This window comes from Acipenser ruthenus, chromosome 10 (assembly GCF_902713425.1).
Source record: "Acipenser ruthenus chromosome 10, fAciRut3.2 maternal haplotype, whole genome shotgun sequence".
NCBI lineage: Eukaryota > Metazoa > Chordata > Actinopteri > Acipenseriformes > Acipenseridae > Acipenser > Acipenser ruthenus.
In genome coordinates, this window is record NC_081198.1 from 32719495 (window position 1) to 32739315 (window position 19821).

General features: G+C 35.3%; 1 protein-coding gene across 5 annotated transcripts in view; it reads left to right on the forward strand.

Annotated features, from left to right (window-relative positions):
* LOC117405956 (twist-related protein 2-like) overlaps positions 1-17409 on the forward strand; it is a 29368-nt gene extending 11959 nt beyond the window's left edge. For 4 of the 5 annotated variants that reach the window (XR_009329710.1, XR_009329711.1, XR_009329712.1 and 1 more), the window contains one exon: positions 16898-17409. Coding sequence is in view for 1 of the 5 variants with exons in the window: in XM_034009530.3 (XP_033865421.1) it covers positions 12377-12859 (483 nt within the window). In the remaining 4 variants the exon portion in view is untranslated. Of the gene's footprint in view, positions 1-12183; positions 12889-16897 lie in introns of those variants that run through there. The other variant, XM_034009530.3, reaches the window with a different exon arrangement.
* Positions 17410-19821: the final 2412 nt, after the last annotated feature.

Sequence of the window (19821 nt, forward strand, 5' to 3'; positions counted from 1 at the left end):
GTAGTAAACCAGTATTATTATTTGTTTATTTAGCAGACGCCTTTATCCAAGGTGACTTACAGAGACTAGGGTGTGTGAACTATGCATCAGCTGCAGAGTCACTTACAATTACGTCTCACCCGAAAGACGGAGCACAAGGAGGTTAAGTGACTTGCTCAGGGTCACACAATGAGTCAGTGGCTGAGGTGGGATTTGAACCAGGGACCTTCTGGTTACAAGCCCTTTTCTTTAACCACTGGACCACACAGCCTCCTAATCCAGCCCCTTCCGAAATGCTATAATGTTTATTTTTTTTATTTTTATTTATTTTCTGTCTGGTAGGAGACAGGTACTGTAACACAATTAACAGTACACTAAAATCTATTCTGGCATTGTCTGGGACCAGAAAACTGTGCTGGATTATACAGAGTTGTGGTTTACAGAGGTACTGTAATATCAAAACAAAATAAAGGTTTAAATGACAAACTATTTCAACACCTCAAAACGATTACAGTGCAAACAGTACTGTCCAGGCATACCCTGTAATTCAAGAATTGCATTCATTTTATTTTGTCCATTAAGTAAACAAGGATTTTACAGTACCATACCCTCGGGACATGTGCGGATTTCTACAACATTGCATGACTCTGTACTGTACTGCGCAGTTAAATTGAATTGAGGCAGACAAGAATTATAAATCATGCCGGATTCCAGAAGACACAGGTTCCGATTGTAGAGGATATTGCACCATTCATTTTAATAGGGATTTGCTTGTGACCCAAAAAATGATGCTGAATAATACAGCATGCCTGTTTGTAGAGGGGCTGATTTAGACCGGTTTTACTGTATGTCAGTATGTCCTATACGTCCCCCTGCAAGTCGTAACAAACATCAACACTGTTTTACAGTTCATTTGGCTTTTCTGAAGCTCTGCTTGTCTGCTTTATATTATAAACCAGATAGTTTGTCACATCAGTTAGTTTAACTAGTTAAGCACATTCAGAGTTGGAAAAAGGTGACTGTACAATGTTTGTATAAATTTGTTTACTCTGCTAGTTCTTTTGGAAATGTCAGATTATCACTTTCTCTTGGGTGACGTGTAAACAATGTGTTTAAACACGGCTGTGCGTGACCAAAAGAAAGGGGGAAGGAGTTCATTCATCCGTTAAAGTAAGCTTCATGGTGTAATATAGGACCTAAGATTAACATTCATTTCAATAAAAAAAAAAAAAAAATCAATTGGCTTCAGAACCCCTGTTCATTTTACTAACCTTTCTTGAACTTTTTGAACACCTATAGAGACGTACAATGCTGTATAGCAGCCCTCTAGGCGTGTTGGTCTGCAGAGTGTCATTTTGTTTTAATAAAATATTTATCTCTGTGTAATTCATCTGTCCCTGGTTTCAGTAAAGCATGATGGCACACCATGTGTTAATTGGCTTCTAATTAAAAAGGGAGTGACAAAAAAAAAAGCTCACATATCTTGATACTGCAGGCAGTGAAACTTGGCCCAGGGCGTCACTATTGGACACCCTTCGGATGTCTTCCCTATTGCATTTTGTTGTACAATATGCAGCTCAGAACTATCACCAGTACAACTCACAGGCAAATGGAGAGAAACCACTGTGACACAATTTGTGTTGCATCAGCAAAGACACCAAACCAAGACAGCCAGGGGCAGAGCTAGTTTTTCATGCCGGGGGGACGAGTCTTACTTAATGCGGATGTGCATAAACTAGACTTTTAAGACCATTACAACGCTCAATTAAAAGTCAAACTTTCAAATAATGTAGAGTCAGTACATAAAATTGTTGAAAACATAACCGGAGATGCAAATATGTGGCATACAAATGCCCACTATTGAGGTACTAAGAATCCAGCAGATTGCTTAGAAATACCATGTAAACAGTGAAGGGTTTATTGATGAAAAATACAAGGACACTGAAAAGAAATTGGTTTTCCTCACATTTAGACTTTAGACTCCAACCCCCCTGCTGAGACAAGTAAAAAAAAAAAAAAATAGGTGTTCTGGGGGGGTGAAGGTATTCAAGCCGTCTTTGCCTTGATGTCAGACACCCTGCAATGCACACATTTTCATGAACATAATGGAGGAATAAATTCATGGCAATATTATATCAGAAGGTTCTATTTAATTAAAAATAAGATTTTATATTAAATATGATTAGCAAGCAAAAAATAAAATGTGAGATGTTAACCAAAAATGTATTTAAGTTTAGTGAATTAAAAATAGAACAAAATAATAATAAAATGCTGTTATCGAACACTACAAATAACATTAATATTAATTATAGTAATTATATATATATATATATATATATATAGTATATTACATTATATATATTATAATCAGGGTTTATGTAGCATTTTACTATTAATGTTTTTTGTTAGCTGCAGTGGGATTTATTATTTCTGACAATAAAACGAAGGGGTAACGGATTTGTAAACTAAATAAATTAAAAAAAAAAAAAAAAAAAAAAATGTATTAATCAGGAGGTTGACTAGTTTTTTCAGGTACTTTTGACTTTTTTTTGTCCAAAATTATTCCACACAATAGAAGTCTCACAAAACAGCTAGTTGCTTTTTTAAATGACTCCTCCCACACTGGCAGTGCCGCAGAAGACAGACCAACAGCGCAACGCCCACAAAACCACCTGATTTCTCATTATCCAATAGCCAAATAAAGATACAAAAATGTTCATAAAGTGTCATTGCTTGGCTTCTGGGTAGTGTAGTTTTGAAAGCAATCCATTATTTTAAATGGGGAAAATAACAGTGGTAAAGACAGTATGTAAAGACAAAGCAATATTTCGGCTGATTAGATCGGCCCGTGCCAGTTATAGAGCTAAGCATATGACGGCAACAGTATTCAGGCGTGTGTGTGGAGGTGTATTTTTAAATGGAACTCGTTTTGTAATCTTGCACGGTCCTGATTTAAACTTGTCCCGGGCCTGAATTTCTGTGGGCGGTACTGCTTGGGACTATTTTTTAACTTGTGTATGCTTCCACTGGGAGATGTGATCAGGAAACTTGACCGTAATTCTCACTCCTATGTGGGTGATAAACAAGTTTACTTTTATTTCACCCCTGTGAGGTACAAATGCTGATTCCAGGTAAACTGCTCGCTTGGGTGATTTTGCAGTTTGGCTGTCCAAAAACATCTTACTATTGAATGCAAGTAAAATTGAGTTATTACTGGTAGAGACTAGCATACAACGGAGAACTACCTCTTTCTTTGACCTTCTACAATTAGGAGGCTGGGAGTAGTATTGGATGCTGGTCATGGTTTTGAAGCTTATGTTTATTCTGTGGTCAAATCAGTTTATCATCACCTGTGAAACATTGCTAGAGTTCGTACATACCTTTCTTTACATGACGCTGAGGTTCTGGTACATGCATGTTGTCTTCACGTATTGATTACTGTAATATGATTAGCTGGGTTGCCTGCTCGACTAGTCAAAAAGTTACAACTTATTCAAAATGCTGCAGAATTCTGACTGGTACTAAAAGGACTGAACATATTACACTGTTTTACTATGACTGCACTGGCTTACTATTAGTTTCTGTATCACTTAAAATTCTGTTGACCTTTTTAAAGCATATATGTCTCTTGGACCTATTTAACTCTCACAATTGCACCATCCATAACCCTGGCTGCCAGTTGCAATCGACCCATTCAGGGTGTCTAAGTGTGTCATGCCAGGAGGTTGCAGTTTTTCCCACAATGCTCTGGCTCTTTGGAGTACTTTGCCAGGGAACATCAGGAATGCTGAATGCTTGGCAACGTTTAAGTCATTGCTGAAGCCTATTTGTTCTGCCAAGCACTTTGGGATGGCTCACCATGAAATGTCCTACATAAAAATAATTTGATGGATTGATGTTTCCACTTCCTTTGTATTGTATTTAGGGACAAACTGACCATCTCGTGTTGTGTATTCTTTGTCTATTTTAAAGATGCGTTGTATCCACTTTTGCATTTATTGTTTATAAAATTGCCTGGTCCCCATAGGGATGGGAAATTGTTTCTCAAAAGTTCACCCATAATCCACGCTCCACACTATTTACTTCCCAAGCATTTTTTTTGTTTGTTAATCATTTAATGACATTTTCTATTTCTTTCCAGTGTGCATACATTTCCCAAGCTTTTTTATATACTACCATGAGTGTAATCAATCAGGATTGTCTGCACAATAAGAGTAGTAACCATGTCTGTTTTAGGGTCCATTCAAAAAATGGGGACTGTTTTAGCATTGATCGTGCCCGTCCATGTATCTCTCAGTCGTTCACACTCTGCATTGTGAACACTATAACCAAAAAAAATGATTTTATACAAATGTTTTCAGGTACTGTGCACTTTTTACGCTACGAGTACCCTCTGTATATACTGTCTCTAAAGTCCCATCATTGTTTAGCACTCAATAGTGCTGAACATTGTTGGATGTTCCTTTTGAAAAGTAATCTGTTACACTTACAAGTTACTTAAACAAATTGTAATTGGTTACAGCAACGTGTTGCCTTGATTTTTTTTTTTTTTTTTTTTTTTTTTTTTTTAAACAAGTAACAGTTACTTCTCAGGCACAGTTTAGAGAGATTTTCTTCAGTTTGGTCAGACTGCAGCTCAGAATATTGTATCAAACTCACTCGTTTCTTCCTTTGACGACACTTTCTAGTAATGATATAAAAAGCGAGTTCATGTGACATGTAAGGTTTTACTTGCTCTGTCTGCCACGTTATGCATTTGCCGTAGTCCTTTTTAAAATAAATAATTCACATAAAATGCAATGCATTCCCACATCATGTTGCCTGTCTAAACAAAGCAACTATTGCTCTTACAAGTTACTGAAAAATGTAGTCTGATTTAAAAGTAATGCGTTACTCCCCAACACTGGAGCTGAATTTAGAAATACTAAAATTCAGTGACAAACATTGAATTAATAAGAAATTGAAAAAGACTTCTAGTCGAAACATTTGTCATTGAATTTTAGTTCTTTTAGTATTTCTAAATTAAAGTTACAGTTCATCCGTAACTTTAAAGATTCAGTCATTAGCATCCCTGTGCGGTGAGCTGTGTGTTTGCCAATGCGTACCGCCACTGCTATGGTATTTCCACAGCTAATATCTCGTAAACTTTTTCAAGATTCTAACTACTTATTTTCAGGGTTATTGTAATTCCTCAAGCAAAATTGTACACAATTGTATTCGATTCACAAGGCCAACTGATATATATATATATATATATATATATATATATATATATAATATATATAATCTCAAATTGCCCTATTAATCAAAGTGATTATCAGGACCATAGTGCTAATCAGGACCATAAAATCGAGTGGGGGGGGTAATTTTATGTTGCTTCTACTTTTGTAAGCCAGTACAGGAAGCACACATGCAGTGTTAAAAGCTGCTAGGACGTTTCCATCTGTATACACTTCCTTGATACCTGCAGGATAAAGGTACTTCCTCATGAGTCCTAAATCTGTCACCATCAAGATGATCAGTCAGTGGACCAAATAAGTTGAAATTCCCAGGGAAGGTAAAGGGTCCAGGCTGTACCTGGTACATGATCTGGTCCATTTATATGTCCTGTTCACATGTAATCTCCATCTATTTGGTTACCTACAAAGGAGCATTGTTGAGGTCCAGGACTGATAAAGATGTGAAATGCTACAGGCATTTGAGTACGTGCTCACTGATGAGTAAAGAGACTTAAAGACTATATTGAAATTATGATTTTCAGTGAACTACACTAGTATTTATGGTGCACCATCCAGGGCATGTTTGACTTGTTTCATTTTCTAAAGCAAACTGATCTCCAAAAAGTGACTGTGCACTGAATATATGAACATGTTAACTACTGTAGTTAAGTGAAGGGCGTACAAAACCATTTATTGACTGTTTGTGCTTGAAAGGAAAGGGATCAGACTTGTGGGTGCTTCAAAAAATTCACAAGCACTCGCCAATATAACACTCCCACTCACAAGTTAGCAAATATCCCAAAGCAAACTTTCCTATAGAGCGTAAGATAGGAGCGACCCCTGGGTCAAGCAAAGTGGGTTATCTTAACAAGGAAATTCCTGGAAAACGAATAGTGTGAATGAGTTTATTTATAATAAAGATGCTTTTAATGCAAACATTAATCCTGAAATGTTTACTTGCATCCGTCTGGTAAAAGGTGTAGCCTGCTGATTTTAATGTGCAGTACACTGGAGGCAATGTTCTCTTTAAATGTTACTATATGCTGAGCACCCTGCAGACCTTGGAAGAAACGCATTACTCTGCTGTATCCCGTGTTGCCTGTGTTGGAGATTACATTTTTCAACATAGTTGTTTTGATATAGATATCCACAAATTGCGAGTCCTAAATCGGCTGGGGAATGCATTTCTCAATTTTATACTCAACAGTGTTTGACAGCTGAAAGGGTTTCATTTAAGAGCATCATAGTGTACCCAAGGAGAAAAAAAAAACATTGTTGCAGGAGGGAGCGTGATACTCACAAGAAAATCTACTGGTGAACACTCAAGCAAAAGTTGAGAAATGTATTTCCAGATTTAACATTTGCTTTTTTGTATTCATCAAATGAATATTTCAGGCTAAAATTAAAGACTAATATTTTCAGTGGTTTAAACTGCTACACAATGAGTCCTACTGTAAATTCCCTGTATTTTTACATGATATACCGGTTGTGTAGCATAGATGAAAAACACATTTGCACCAATTTAAGAGCAATGAACACCTTATCTTGGACTAAAGTATTAATACTTCTGAAGCAGCAATATTAGAGACAATGTGAAGTAGTATTTATTTGGATTAATTTTACATTATTAATATTTTTTAAATTAAGTTCTATCTCCAGGATAAAAATTATAAAACTCAAAGGTGGATATAATTAATCTTGTGGTATTGCCTTATTTTGGGATTCAATTATTATATTTTAAATATTTCAGATTTCAGTTCTGAAGCCAAAGAAAGATGCAGTTAAATTATTTTTTGTGAGTGTTGCCTTCTGATACAATATACAGAGCCATATTTTTAAAATTTAAAGATAAAATTCATGTTAATGGGGGAGAGAGTTGGGTATTTCCAAATATATTCCAGCAAAACCTCCATCCCTCAGTAAAAAGGTCACCTCACAATTAACTTTTTTTGCAGTCCCGATTCTGCTTCTATTCATGCAATATAAAGCCACCTTCAATATTAAGACCACCATTGGCAGTCTCAAACCACCATAAACATGCTGTAAGCTTCCTTAAAACGGGTGCAACATACTGTAACTGTCGATTTTGTGATTTAAGAAGTGAAATAATAAAAGCTAAATGGTGCATTAGAACAGTTTGCACAGAAGTAAAATAAATCATATATTAAGATTTGACAGATGTTCAACTATGTCCCATTAGTAGTAAGGCCACCCCCTACTGAAGTCACATTTTGTCCTCCCATATATATATATATATATATATATATATATATATATATATATATATATATATATATTTACTACTGCTTACTGTAGTTTCATTTGTAGGTTTGTGAAAAGCTGTCTTTTAAAAGAGTAGTATCGGTGCACCCAGATAAGTCAGTAGATGCATCCATTATTCTCACTCGAAAGTACCCCCAAGCTCACTTTTTACAGTATCTGCTCAGGTTACTGTTCTTCTCCACTTACAAAAGTGCAGTATTTGAGTAACAGAATAATTCGATAGCTGGATTTTTATTTCCGAGACCTAACTCAAATATACAAAGGATTCACTCGGGTAACCCAGCAGAGTACAGGTCTCTCCGAAATGGGAAAACCAAAGAATGGCAAAACACAGTACGAAAACTTTTCAGGTAAGGTTAAAATTTTTATAATTGAAAAAGAATGCACGTACAACACTATGAAGGTTGTAGTGTGATAGTAGGTCTTTTTAAAGTGCCAATATTGAAGTAATTGTATTCCTTTAAGAGTTTCAGGACAAACTGACTCACAATGGGGGCCCGAAGTGACAGATTGAACGTTCCCTTACATTTTCCAGACAGGCCTTAATTGGACATTCTTTGATTTCTGTTTTCTGTGTGTTCACTGCCAGGACACTGCTGAACATTAGCTAATGGTGATTATTAAAATATGTAATCATTGAAACTCCCAGGAGAGACAGGACTCTGTTTTAAAGAGTGCCCTGTAATATCACAGACCAGTCCTGGCTTCACATAACCGTACCCCCTCCAGCTCAAATTAGTGTGCACATTTAGAAGTTTTTCCAAACAACATAGAACACCTCATAAATAAAAAAGGAATCTTCGAGACTTGTTTTAAAAGCTGCAAATACTTGCAACATGGAGGCATGCTATAATGTACGTGAAGACAGAGAATTGTTACACTGAGGTTCACATTTTCTATAAGATTTCATCAAACTACTGGCTTCCATTTGCTGCTGCTATTACTAAACGGTTCAATATTGAGAGAAACCAAAGCTTTAAGGCATAAAACGTGAGGCAATTTGGACAGTTTCTTTTCTTTTATAATTTCCACATGTGCCGACAACAAAATTAACAGTTCCTCTCAACAGTTTCCAGAAAAAAAAGTTGTTGTGTACAGTATCATGGCTTTTCTAAATTCTTTTTTTTTTTAGACGAAAAATATACAATTTAAGTGCTATCTTATTATACATATTTAACACTTGTATTCAAATAACTGCATTGTATGTAAAATTAAGTTATGCTATGCATATGTATTACACTTCAGGTACAATGCCAAAACACACACATGAAAGTTACATTTTATTATAACAAACGGTATTGAAGTAGTATTTGCCTTGCAAGTTTCTTTTGTTTGGGGGGGGGGGGGGATATAAAAAATAATTCTAGAACAAAGACAATATAAACATCATAACTTAATAACATGGTAAGAAGACCGAAGGAATAGAACTTATGCAACTGAATTACGGGGGGTGTGTGTGTGTTTCTGAAAAGGAATATGGAAGCTTCACGTGCTGTAAACCTCTCCAAGTTATTTGGAGAAAAAAATATTGTTTCAACAAAACCTAAAAGAACATTAGTTTTCATTTTTCTCATTGTTTTTCTAATAATAGGAAGGCATTCAAAATACTTTAAACTGAGTGTGCTGTTTAAACAATTTCCACTCAAAACAGTCCTGCTTTCAAGGTGGACCGTTGCGAAAAAAAGGCCTATAAATACTGAGTCTAAATAAAGGACAGCTTTCCATACTATTCTCCTATTAATATATGCTATTATTAATATAGGGCATAACCTATAATACAATATTAAGTAATATTGTTTACAGTATTTCACCTGTACAGTAACGAATTAGGAAGGAAAAAAATAGAATTGTAGATTTACTTTATCAAGAGCTTAGACTTGTCTTAATGTTTTCGGAACTTTATTGCAAACCTGTAGAATTCTAGTAATAGTTCTGAAGTTGCTTAAAAGACTGCTTATGCGTGTTGACAGAACCTGCTCTAACTTTGTCGTCAAGCACAGTACAGAACTGGAACGCTCAGGTGGTTTGCATTGCTTATTGAAGTCTGTCATGAAAAAATTATCTTTTCTCTGTTTAAAAAAACGGCGAAACCGATGCCTTTTGGTAGGATTTTAAAACAATTATATAAATGCGGATAAAATCGTAATCCGTTTATTACTGAAGCATTTTCTGTGATTATTTTATGAATCGGACTATAGCAACATTACCAACACAGGACAAAAAGGCAACTTTTTTGAAGCTAAGAAATCTGCACTTGTGGCGTGCAGACCCGGTACCAAATAGCCTTATTTTTAAACTTGTATAAAAGAACACACGGGAAATCTAGTAAAATATTACTAATCCCACAGCCTTGATGTATGAATCTAGTCTTAATACAGATATCAGTCACACAGTTGGATACATTGCGCACTATTCTTAGTAGAGAGAAACAATTTGTTATGTAAAATAAAATTTACTTACCCCTGCAAAGATTGTTTTTGCAAACTTATGTCCCAAATTGAAGCACTTGTATTCGTCCATGCAAGCTCACCCCTTCCATTAAGTTTTATGTCATTTTTTTAATGTATTATTTTTGGTTCTAAAATAAGCAATTACTATATTAGTTTTGTTGACGTTGACTTGTAATGCATTTTTTACTTATCAATACTAACTATTCTGCAGTAACACAGGGCAGTGGGGTCGCGAAGTAATGTTTTATTGGCAGAAGGTGCTCTCAGTATACCGCGAAGTCTGAGAACCACTGCCTATAACATGGTTTAAAGTTCTCTTGTGACAGGACATGTGTTTTGTTTTGTTTTCAGAGTAGACGAGTTCATTAGGCTACAAATACAATTTTGTTAGATTTACAAATTCTCAAATTTAAGTTTTGGAAATGTGTTTGTCTAAAACAAAGAAAACAATTCAGTTTGCAAAAATGTAAATCAGATTGTTTAAGAATTGTTTATTGTAAATCAGATTTGTTTATTTTTTCTTTTTAGTTTTATGTTTTCTTTCACAAAAAGAACATGGGGAAGCTTTACACTTTAGTTAATACTTAATGGATTGTCTACAAGTAGAGTTAACATATCTACTGCGATGGAAAAAACGGTAACTAGAGAGGAAGACAGAGGATCAGTAATACCACTGTCAGTAACATTTCATTGCCAACTATATTCTGTTTTAAATGAACTCACAAATGCTTTGTATGAACACATTATCAATCACTCTTCATTTCTAAAGCAATGTTGATGCTCAAATTGTAATAGAAACGCTGTCTACTACAGATTTGCTGAACTTGTCACAAGAAGATCTCCGTTTTTCCTTAGGCAGCGAAAGGTGTTATTGAAGCGCTGGTTTTCTGAGCGTTTCTGGCTTTTTGTGTTTTTGTGATCTCTCGTGCTTACCACAAACCGCATCATTGTTGCTCCCACGTCCCACCTTTAAAATCAGTCCTGCATAGTTTACAGAAAGTATGTGCTTTTTTCCAAAACTTTGTTTAGGATTACGTGAGAATATGTTCTGGTCCAAGAAACTTGAAATTTGCATCAATAAAAATAGCGCCCGTGACCTGGTCGCCTAAAATCAAACATGATGCCGGTTATCAATAGCTAACACCACGATCAGCCTTTTTAAATGGATATAAGGTCGGTACCTATATATAATCCAGAATTAAGACACTCTAAAAATTTGGTATTAAGCATTTTGCAGTTCCTTGAAACCAACCTAAATGACTTAAAGATTTGGACATTGTGAAAAACAAGTGTTCCTCACAGGTGGGAATCGAGGCATAGTCGTTTACAACACCTGCAACAAAGCTACGTGGTGCAGATATAAACAAGTGGCCGTTATTCTATACCCTATCCTAAATACCGTAAATGCGCAAACCTCTTTTAAAAATGTATTGCATTTTACATATTCTACGTGTTTATTGTTTTGAGACGAATCATATAGTTGTGGTTGTTAATTCTGTGCTTCTGAAGCTTGTAAAGAGAACTGTACAATCTACAAAGTGCACGGAGTAGCTACCACCGGTTTTCTTATGATAAATATACACCTTACTGTAAAACATTAATTTAGATTTCACCAGGAAACAGGAAAGACTCTTGTTTTGGTAAATGACTCAATAATTACAACGATTAACAAAGGAGGTTATAGCCTACATTTATTATGAAAGCAAAGTATGATCTTTGAAAATCTTTATTACATGTTTATAATTGGGTGCTTAAATTTAATGTGAACACATACCGACTGTAAAATGCAAAACAATCGAATATAAAACGTTCAGATTACGTTTACCATAATTACATTTTACGCTATAGCTAAAATGAGAGGTTATGCGTAAAGTAATCAACAGTCGTATCTAATGTAACGCACCAGTATAATAACAATAAGAATAATGTGATCCGTGCTTTTAGTGGAAACACATTTATTTCAAAAGAACCATGTTGATATGTCATGTACAATTTCATGGTCACATTTTTACTTTCCCTTTTAAGATCAATGCTGCTTGTAAATGTTTATTTGTCGTGGAATTCTTTATTATGATAATAATTCTATTAATACTGTTCACCAACGGCCCCTTAGGTAAATCAATTAGACAAACTGTAACATTAAACTGACCCCTCCCGCTTATTAGCCAGCCAATTGGAGTCCAAGGCTGCCACCCCCTCAATTCAGACAACTATTTAGGATCTGAAACTCGGCTAAAGTTTCCAAAAAAAAAAAAAAAAAATACAAAAATTCCTGAAAGAAAAAGGACTGCCAAATCTTCTTCTTCTTCTTATTAATTACTTTAATAAAGCGGGGTTATCCCAGACATTAAACATCTCTATACTTTATTTGAATTGCAAGGATATTTCTCTAATCACGGATTTCAAAGTGAAAACCCTTTCTCTTTGCATTTCTTTCTGGAAGAAATGGAAGACAGTTCAAGTTCTCCCGTATCCCCTGTGGATAGTTTAGTGACCAGTGAGGAGGAGTTGGACAGACAACAAAGATTTGGAAAGAAACGGAGATGCAGCAAAAAGTTTAGTGAAGACAGCAGCCACAGTCCAGGGAAGCGGGGAAAGAAGCCGAGTCCCAGCGCCACCCAGTCCTACGAAGAACTCCAAAACCAGCGAGTCCTGGCTAACGTCAGGGAAAGGCAAAGGACTCAGTCCCTCAATGAAGCCTTTGCATCCTTGAGGAAAATTATCCCAACTCTGCCCTCTGATAAACTCAGTAAGATCCAGACACTCAAGCTGGCTTCCAGATACATTGACTTTCTCTATCAGGTCCTGCAAAGCGACGAGATGGATAGCAAGATGTCAAGTTGCAGCTATGTGGCGCACGAGCGGCTCAGTTACGCATTTTCAGTGTGGCGGATGGAAGGCGCTTGGTCAATGTCGGCATCCCACTAGCAGCGAAGTCATTCATGGCATGCTAAGGGGTAGGTGTCAACGTGTGGTGGTTTGGGAAAAGTGTTTTCAGGGGTCCCACTTAACGTTGGATTACTATTGTTCTTATTATTGGAAAATGTTTGTAATAGTTAAGTAGTTGAATGTTGTACTGCAGTAAAGGTACACGTAACAACTACAGAGCACCAACATTTGCAATAGCCTACTTATTTGTACAATCCTGTTGCGCACCCAGTTGATAATGTTGTATCTTAACAGATTTATAACAAACATAATTAGAGATGCAACATGACAATCGGAACGATTGCCAGTGTTTAAGCCTTATACACAATTCAGTTTGTCAATAAATGTGTTCTAATCGACGCTAATGCACTGCCTCGATACGTTTTGCATTTCGTTTTCTTACAGAACATGGAGGTGTACTCTGCTGTGGAGCCTACACTACGCTGCGATTCCCAAAAGACTGTGCGCAGTGTTACAGCTGCTATACAGCGTGGTTTACCTCGAAAGACAGTTCTTGCTGTAATTTAAGTGCACAGCGTGGGTAGTTTTTGAATTTGGTTCATTATAATAACGTATAGATAAACCATCGTTGGCCTACTACTTGTAGCTGGCACATATAAATGTATGTGCAACAGAGGTCCTGTTTTTATCTGAGCTAAATTAAAGTAAGAGAATACCTACCCGTGGTTTATGTCGCCTCCCCAAATAGGAAAGTAGCCAGTTTTACCGTTATTCGTATAATACCGTTATTCGTATAATTTCCCCTTTACTGAGGGGCGTGCATTTGATTAGTCGCAGTTGGGATCATATTCAAAAGTCGAGATCCTCGGCTACTTTTTGAAAGGAATTTATTTAAAATAGAAAAATACAGAGTGATTTTAAAATGTAACGTGAGTTAGTTATTTTGCAACAGGAAGCAGTAGTAGAAAGTAGCACTTAAAACTTGATGGATCATCCAATATTGTATAAAGTTACTTCCCGTTTGAAGATGGCACTCTGTCGGTAATGAAGCCAGACCACATTGACTAGAACTAAAGAACTGACTTGACCGTTTCTTTATAATCTTATAATCATTACACAAAAAGTGTTACATTCCGTAGAACATTCCTATAAATTATATGTTTTAAACGTTTTGAATAATTGATAAAATTTTGTTCAGGTTTAGCCTGAACTTCTAAAATGAAATTTGGTATGAAAAGGACATTTTGTTTAGTTTTTCGTGCAGTGTTTTCGACCCAAACAATGCATTAAGGGACGAGAGCCAACACACTCTTGTCAATCAGTGTCTTGATGTAAAATGCCGTAGATGTCTGTTTTTATGTAGGCCTACTCCTAAAATAAACACATAGGAAAGAAGCTTGCTTTTCTATACCACTAACATAATTTCAGTCAACACAACAGTTTGTAGTTTTTTAAATCAATATTGTATTCTAGACCTGTAGCCATACCACGACTACATGGGTATTTTAAGAAAGTACTGGCCTGAGATTAGTACAAACTGTACTGTGCAAGATTGAACATGACCAGTCCCTTATGTATAATTATGATTTATAATTGAATGCTTTCCCGTGAACGTTACCACAGGAATACAATTGCATGCGATTGGGCAGAAAGTTTAAACCAGCATTTAATTGCTGATTGCTGACATAATCTCACGAGGCCTGCCTAAATCCCTTTTAGCAGAAGTTTTTGGAGTAGGTTTTAGTTTTCCTAAAGAAACCTTAAGTAAAATGAACTGTACATAGCTTGTGCGTTTTTGGGTTGTGCTTAGTTCGCAGGATTTACTAAGCAATAAACTTAGACCACAACAAACTAATTTAGGCTACTTATTTGTATTTTTCTATGTAGCTATATTGCAAACACATTGTTTTAATAATTGAATGTAAATCTTATGCGATAGGTTTGGTTTTTGATAAGTGTTTGCGTGTGGTGCGTCTGGCTTGTGTAGCCTACTAATATTTTCCACAAAAAAGCAAGCACCAATATATATTTAATTAAACACAAATCACCATTTGATTTCACGGTGTATGCTTAATGGATACTATTACTGGAATAATATTGGTTGTTGTGTAAGGAAAAGGGGAAAAGTTTTCAAATTGAGTGAAGGCATTATTTTGATAAATTATTTTAAAACCAAAGAACGTGTGACGTGTTTAATATGTAAATTGCATGTGTGTATAGTAAAATAGAAACGTTCTATTCCTGAACAGCAGTGTTTATACGTAATTCGGTGTAACACTGGTGTTGTCATTTGGAAGTCCTAAATAATTGTTTAACGTTATGTGATTAATCTGTGTTGTTTTTGGTTAGTTTAATGTTTTAGATTTTAAACACCAGTCCTGTTATAAACGCGAACAAATGTTTAAAACTTGTTACAAATCATAAACACGTCCAAGAGTTTACAAAATAAACACCACACGGTGTTTAAATCCTAAACACATTTATAATTATAAACGCGGTGACGTGTTTGAAGTGTTACAAATAAGTGTTTTAAAGTTAAACACTCGGGCTTACAGTGAGCGTATTTAATATTAATTTGTATGCAGAAAATAGTATTTTCAAAATACCCTTAAGAAAAAAACAAAAATCCAGTTTTCTACTTTATATGTCATTCTTTGCAATATTTGGCAGTGACGAAATTGATTGCGTTTCGTCAGGCATATGTAAGAGGCTTTCACTATGGTGAATACTGGGCACAACTATAGTCTGCTTGTGATATTTCATTAAGTGCTTAGGTGGGTAAACTGATAGTGTGTGAGATCTTACTTCCACCAAACAACTCGGATACAAGTCTGTCCTTCTCCCGTCTCTTCTCGAACACCAGTTCTTAAATTTATCTGACCGTTTTTGGACAAAATAATGTATCAGATTACATGTTTTGGTTGAGATGGCTACCTGTAACCTAAACTAACATGTTAGAAATGCTGAAACCCCGCAATGCTTGGGAAGTCAAATTTAAGCACGTTGAAACTGGTGTTGATTTTAAAGTTCATTTTTAACATCGTTTTTATTAGACTGTACATCCTCATTTAGGCCTACTAGACATACATATGCAACAGATTGTAAACACACTAAATATTTATTTTAATGGTTTGCGCATATACTAGACGCACACCATATTCATATATGGAGCTTTAACGCAACCTAACGTCCTATGCAATTAATGGCATGCTAATGTTTTATGAATACAGACCCCAAAACACACATTGTGTAAAGTGTATATCGCCAAATAATTAAACATACATTTTATTCAACAGATGTGAAACGCATACCAGTATTGATATACTTAGGTAGCATGGGCACTGAAAAATGGTGCAAATTATTGCAACTTTTCAACATTAAATTTGTTAAAACACTCGCTTTGTTTCTTATACATTATGTATTGCAAGAGACACAATAATACGACGCTTTCAACACACAATTCCCAGTTGCGCGTGTGTTCTTTTCTGTTCTTTATTTGATTTATACGGTACTTAGGAAGTTGTTGGTGTAATATATACAGTTTAGACTTACTAATGTTACATTTTAGAATCACTGCTATCAATATAATTAACGTGTGAGAGCCAATTGCATGACATGTTAACCTTTTATGTTTATTTCGGGTCACCTTTTGAACAGTCATTTTATATAATTGATTATAATGTGTATTGGGTAATTAAATACAATGTATTTTTAGACGACAAAACAAAACTAGGCAATAGATTTTCTGTAAGGTGTAACAGGTAAGATGTCGAAATTCCAAGGGACTAAACAACGCGTGAATGTAAGGTTTTTCCTGCATTTTGTGTGGCATGAACATATTCAAGATTAATTACAGTACATTAATCGGTAAAATGCTAGCATGTTAATTACATTGGTAAAATAAGAAATTGACAAGTGAATCTGTGGCCGCAAATTCATAGTAGAATACCATTATCAAGATAATACATAGTAAACTATGTTTACAACGACATGTTAACTGACACGGGCCTACAAGGAAACAAAAGCAAAAGGAAACAAAACGATTAACCTTTTTGAATATGATTTATTTCTTTTCAGACTGTTTGTTTATTTTCTGAAGACGATAAAGGATTTATTGAAGAACCTAAAGAACCTCAAAAGGATGGTCAGGAGACTGAACAGGACAGAAGCTCTCAACTCAGAATACTTACAAAAACGACCACCAGCAACGGCAACTACAAGGACAAACTAAAAGGTGTTGATTGATGTCTCCTGCAAAAAAACTTCTTCACAAAGATGAATTTAAATTTTGAATACCGGTATGATGATTCAGGAAGACTTTCCACCTTTTTGTATTTTTTTGGTACTTTTCTCTTGTTTTTGTTAATATAAATGTAAAAACAAATCGAAACATTGTACATAACTATTGGTATTTGCCAGCTTTCTTTTAAAGGGAACAATGCAATCAGAAAAACATGAATTAGCAAAATATGCTGCATGGACGCTTGAAACCTCTTTTTTTTTTTTCAAAGCTTTTTCTATTCTGTTTATTCGGTTCAGTATACATGTTGCTCGTTTTTTATTTATTAAATATTTATCAAGCCAAGTGACTACAGTGTTCGTTAATTTACCTCCCTTATAACTTTAAGATGTATTTATTATTATTATTATCGTCTAACGAACAGGTTTATTTTAAGCCTATTTCTTTAAGCAAAGCAAGAAGCATTTATTCATTTATGCATGTACTTGTTTAAAATGTTATAGTTAAATACAAATCCAAACTGCATCAGTTTAAGGGAATGAACTACACAGACTTAAATCAAAATCATCGAGTTGCAGGATAATTATTTTAACTCCTTGTTTAAGGTGCGTATTAATTGAATAATATAACATCTTGTCTGTCAGTTTGTGTTGTCTTTTCCTAATTAGTTTATCGTTTTAATGTCTTTGTCATTTTCCCGCTTTAAAGGAATGCTTAGTGTAAAATTACTCCGTTTTGGCTCGTGCGGTGTTTTTTAAAAAGAAAGAACAAACAAAAAACAGCAAAACAAACTGTTGCTTTACAATAAATAGATGAAGATTCGGTTTGTTTGGCCGTTATTTTATTTTATTGTGGAAAGAAAACGGTAGATAACAACTGTTATAAAAACTTAAGAGATTCATTAAGAGGCTGGGAAACCGAGGGGGGGGGGGGGGGGGGGGGATTAATAGGTGTTTACTGCACCTATTAATTTTTCCTTTAACTCTACACTTAGTCCTCTTTTAAGCATGACATTATTTGCAACTGGTTATAGGTTACAAGGAATTTAGAAGGTGATCGGACAGACCATGGAAACACCTGCTATATAAACAGAGGTCAATTGCACCTAATGTTTAAGTGGATTAAGCAGGTAGTGCAATTAATTGGACTAAAATGAGTACACCTGCGAATCACGATTGAAGCGTACCAGGATTTAATCATCACAGGTGGATCTGCTAAATCAGACTAAGATTCCGATTGTAGCGTATCAAATCAGATTCGTGGTGATCCTGTTCAAGTGGATTCATTTTGTACTGTGAAGGACAAGACTGGTAGGCCTACCCTTTTCTCCTGAAATGACTAGTATATCTGAATACTGTATTCTGCACATTTGTTATGTCCGTCAAGTTTGGGCAGTCAGATCCATGAGAATAAAATATCACAATAAGGTTTATATATATATATATATATATATATATATATATATATATATATATATATATATATATATATATATATATATATATATATATATATATATAATTAGTGCCTTTTATACAGTTATTGCAAAGCACTGTACAATAGAAAAAAAGAGCAAACTACAATACATTTGTATAGCATACCACACATACAACTGCTACAGTCAAACCATTTAAATAACAGTATAACATAATACAAAAGCAGCAATTTTAAAGTTACATTAAAACCCACAAAGATAAGAAAGCATTTTATAAAAGTGCATTTTTAGTCTCAAAAACTGCAATGGTCCTAGCTTCCCTGACGAATGAAGGCAGAGCATTCCATAATTTAGGAGCTCTACAAGAAAACCCCCTACCTCCCATGTTGCTTTTGTTGACCCTATGAATAACAGCCCCGCTTCCTGTAATCTCAGAGTGCAGTTTGGAAGATCCAGGTTCAGTAAATCCTGCAAATAACTAGGTGCTAATCCATTCAGGGCCTTGTAAATTAACAGCAAAATCTTAATCAGTTCTATACTGCACAGGGAGCCAATGTAAAGAGACCAAAACAGGAGTAATGTATCTTAACTTTTCCTGGTTTTAGTTAGAATTCTAGCGGTGGTATTATGAACAAGCTGCAAGCGGGATACCACGTGTTTTGGGACACCAGAAAAAAGTGCATTACAATAATTCTAGATGAAACCAAGGCAAGCATTAGTCTCTCCTCATCAGATACAGAAATAATTGGTTTAAGTTTGGCTATATTTCTCAAATGGTAAAAAGATACCTTTAGTAACTTCCCTAATATGAATCTCAAATGATAGATCAGGATCAAAGATGACCCCCAAACTCTTAATTTCTAGTTTAAGTTTTGATGAGAGACTGCAAGGGTCAAGCTCATTTAATCCCATATTTCCTTTTACTTGGTTCTGAGATCCCACTAGCATAACCTCTGTTTTATCCAAATTCAACATTAGAATATTCTGTGACATCCAATGCTTAATGTCTGTAGGGCAAGTAGCTAATAACACCCAAGCAGAAGAATATAATATAGGCAGGGGTTCACATAACTGCTACGCATGTGCACCAATACAAAAAGCGGACTTCCATATTGTTTTTAAGACACAAATGCATACAGTCACTACATTTAACAGTAAGGCGTTTTTCATATAGATAGTGAGGTTCCATATTATCTGGCTGTGACGCATACCTGCCTAACCTCCAGATTTTTCTAGTCTCAAGGTCTCTGGGATTTGTCAACGATCTCTGGGTAACTGAGCTTATTATCGCTGACCATAATTAAATACCAGTCCCCAGATTTCACT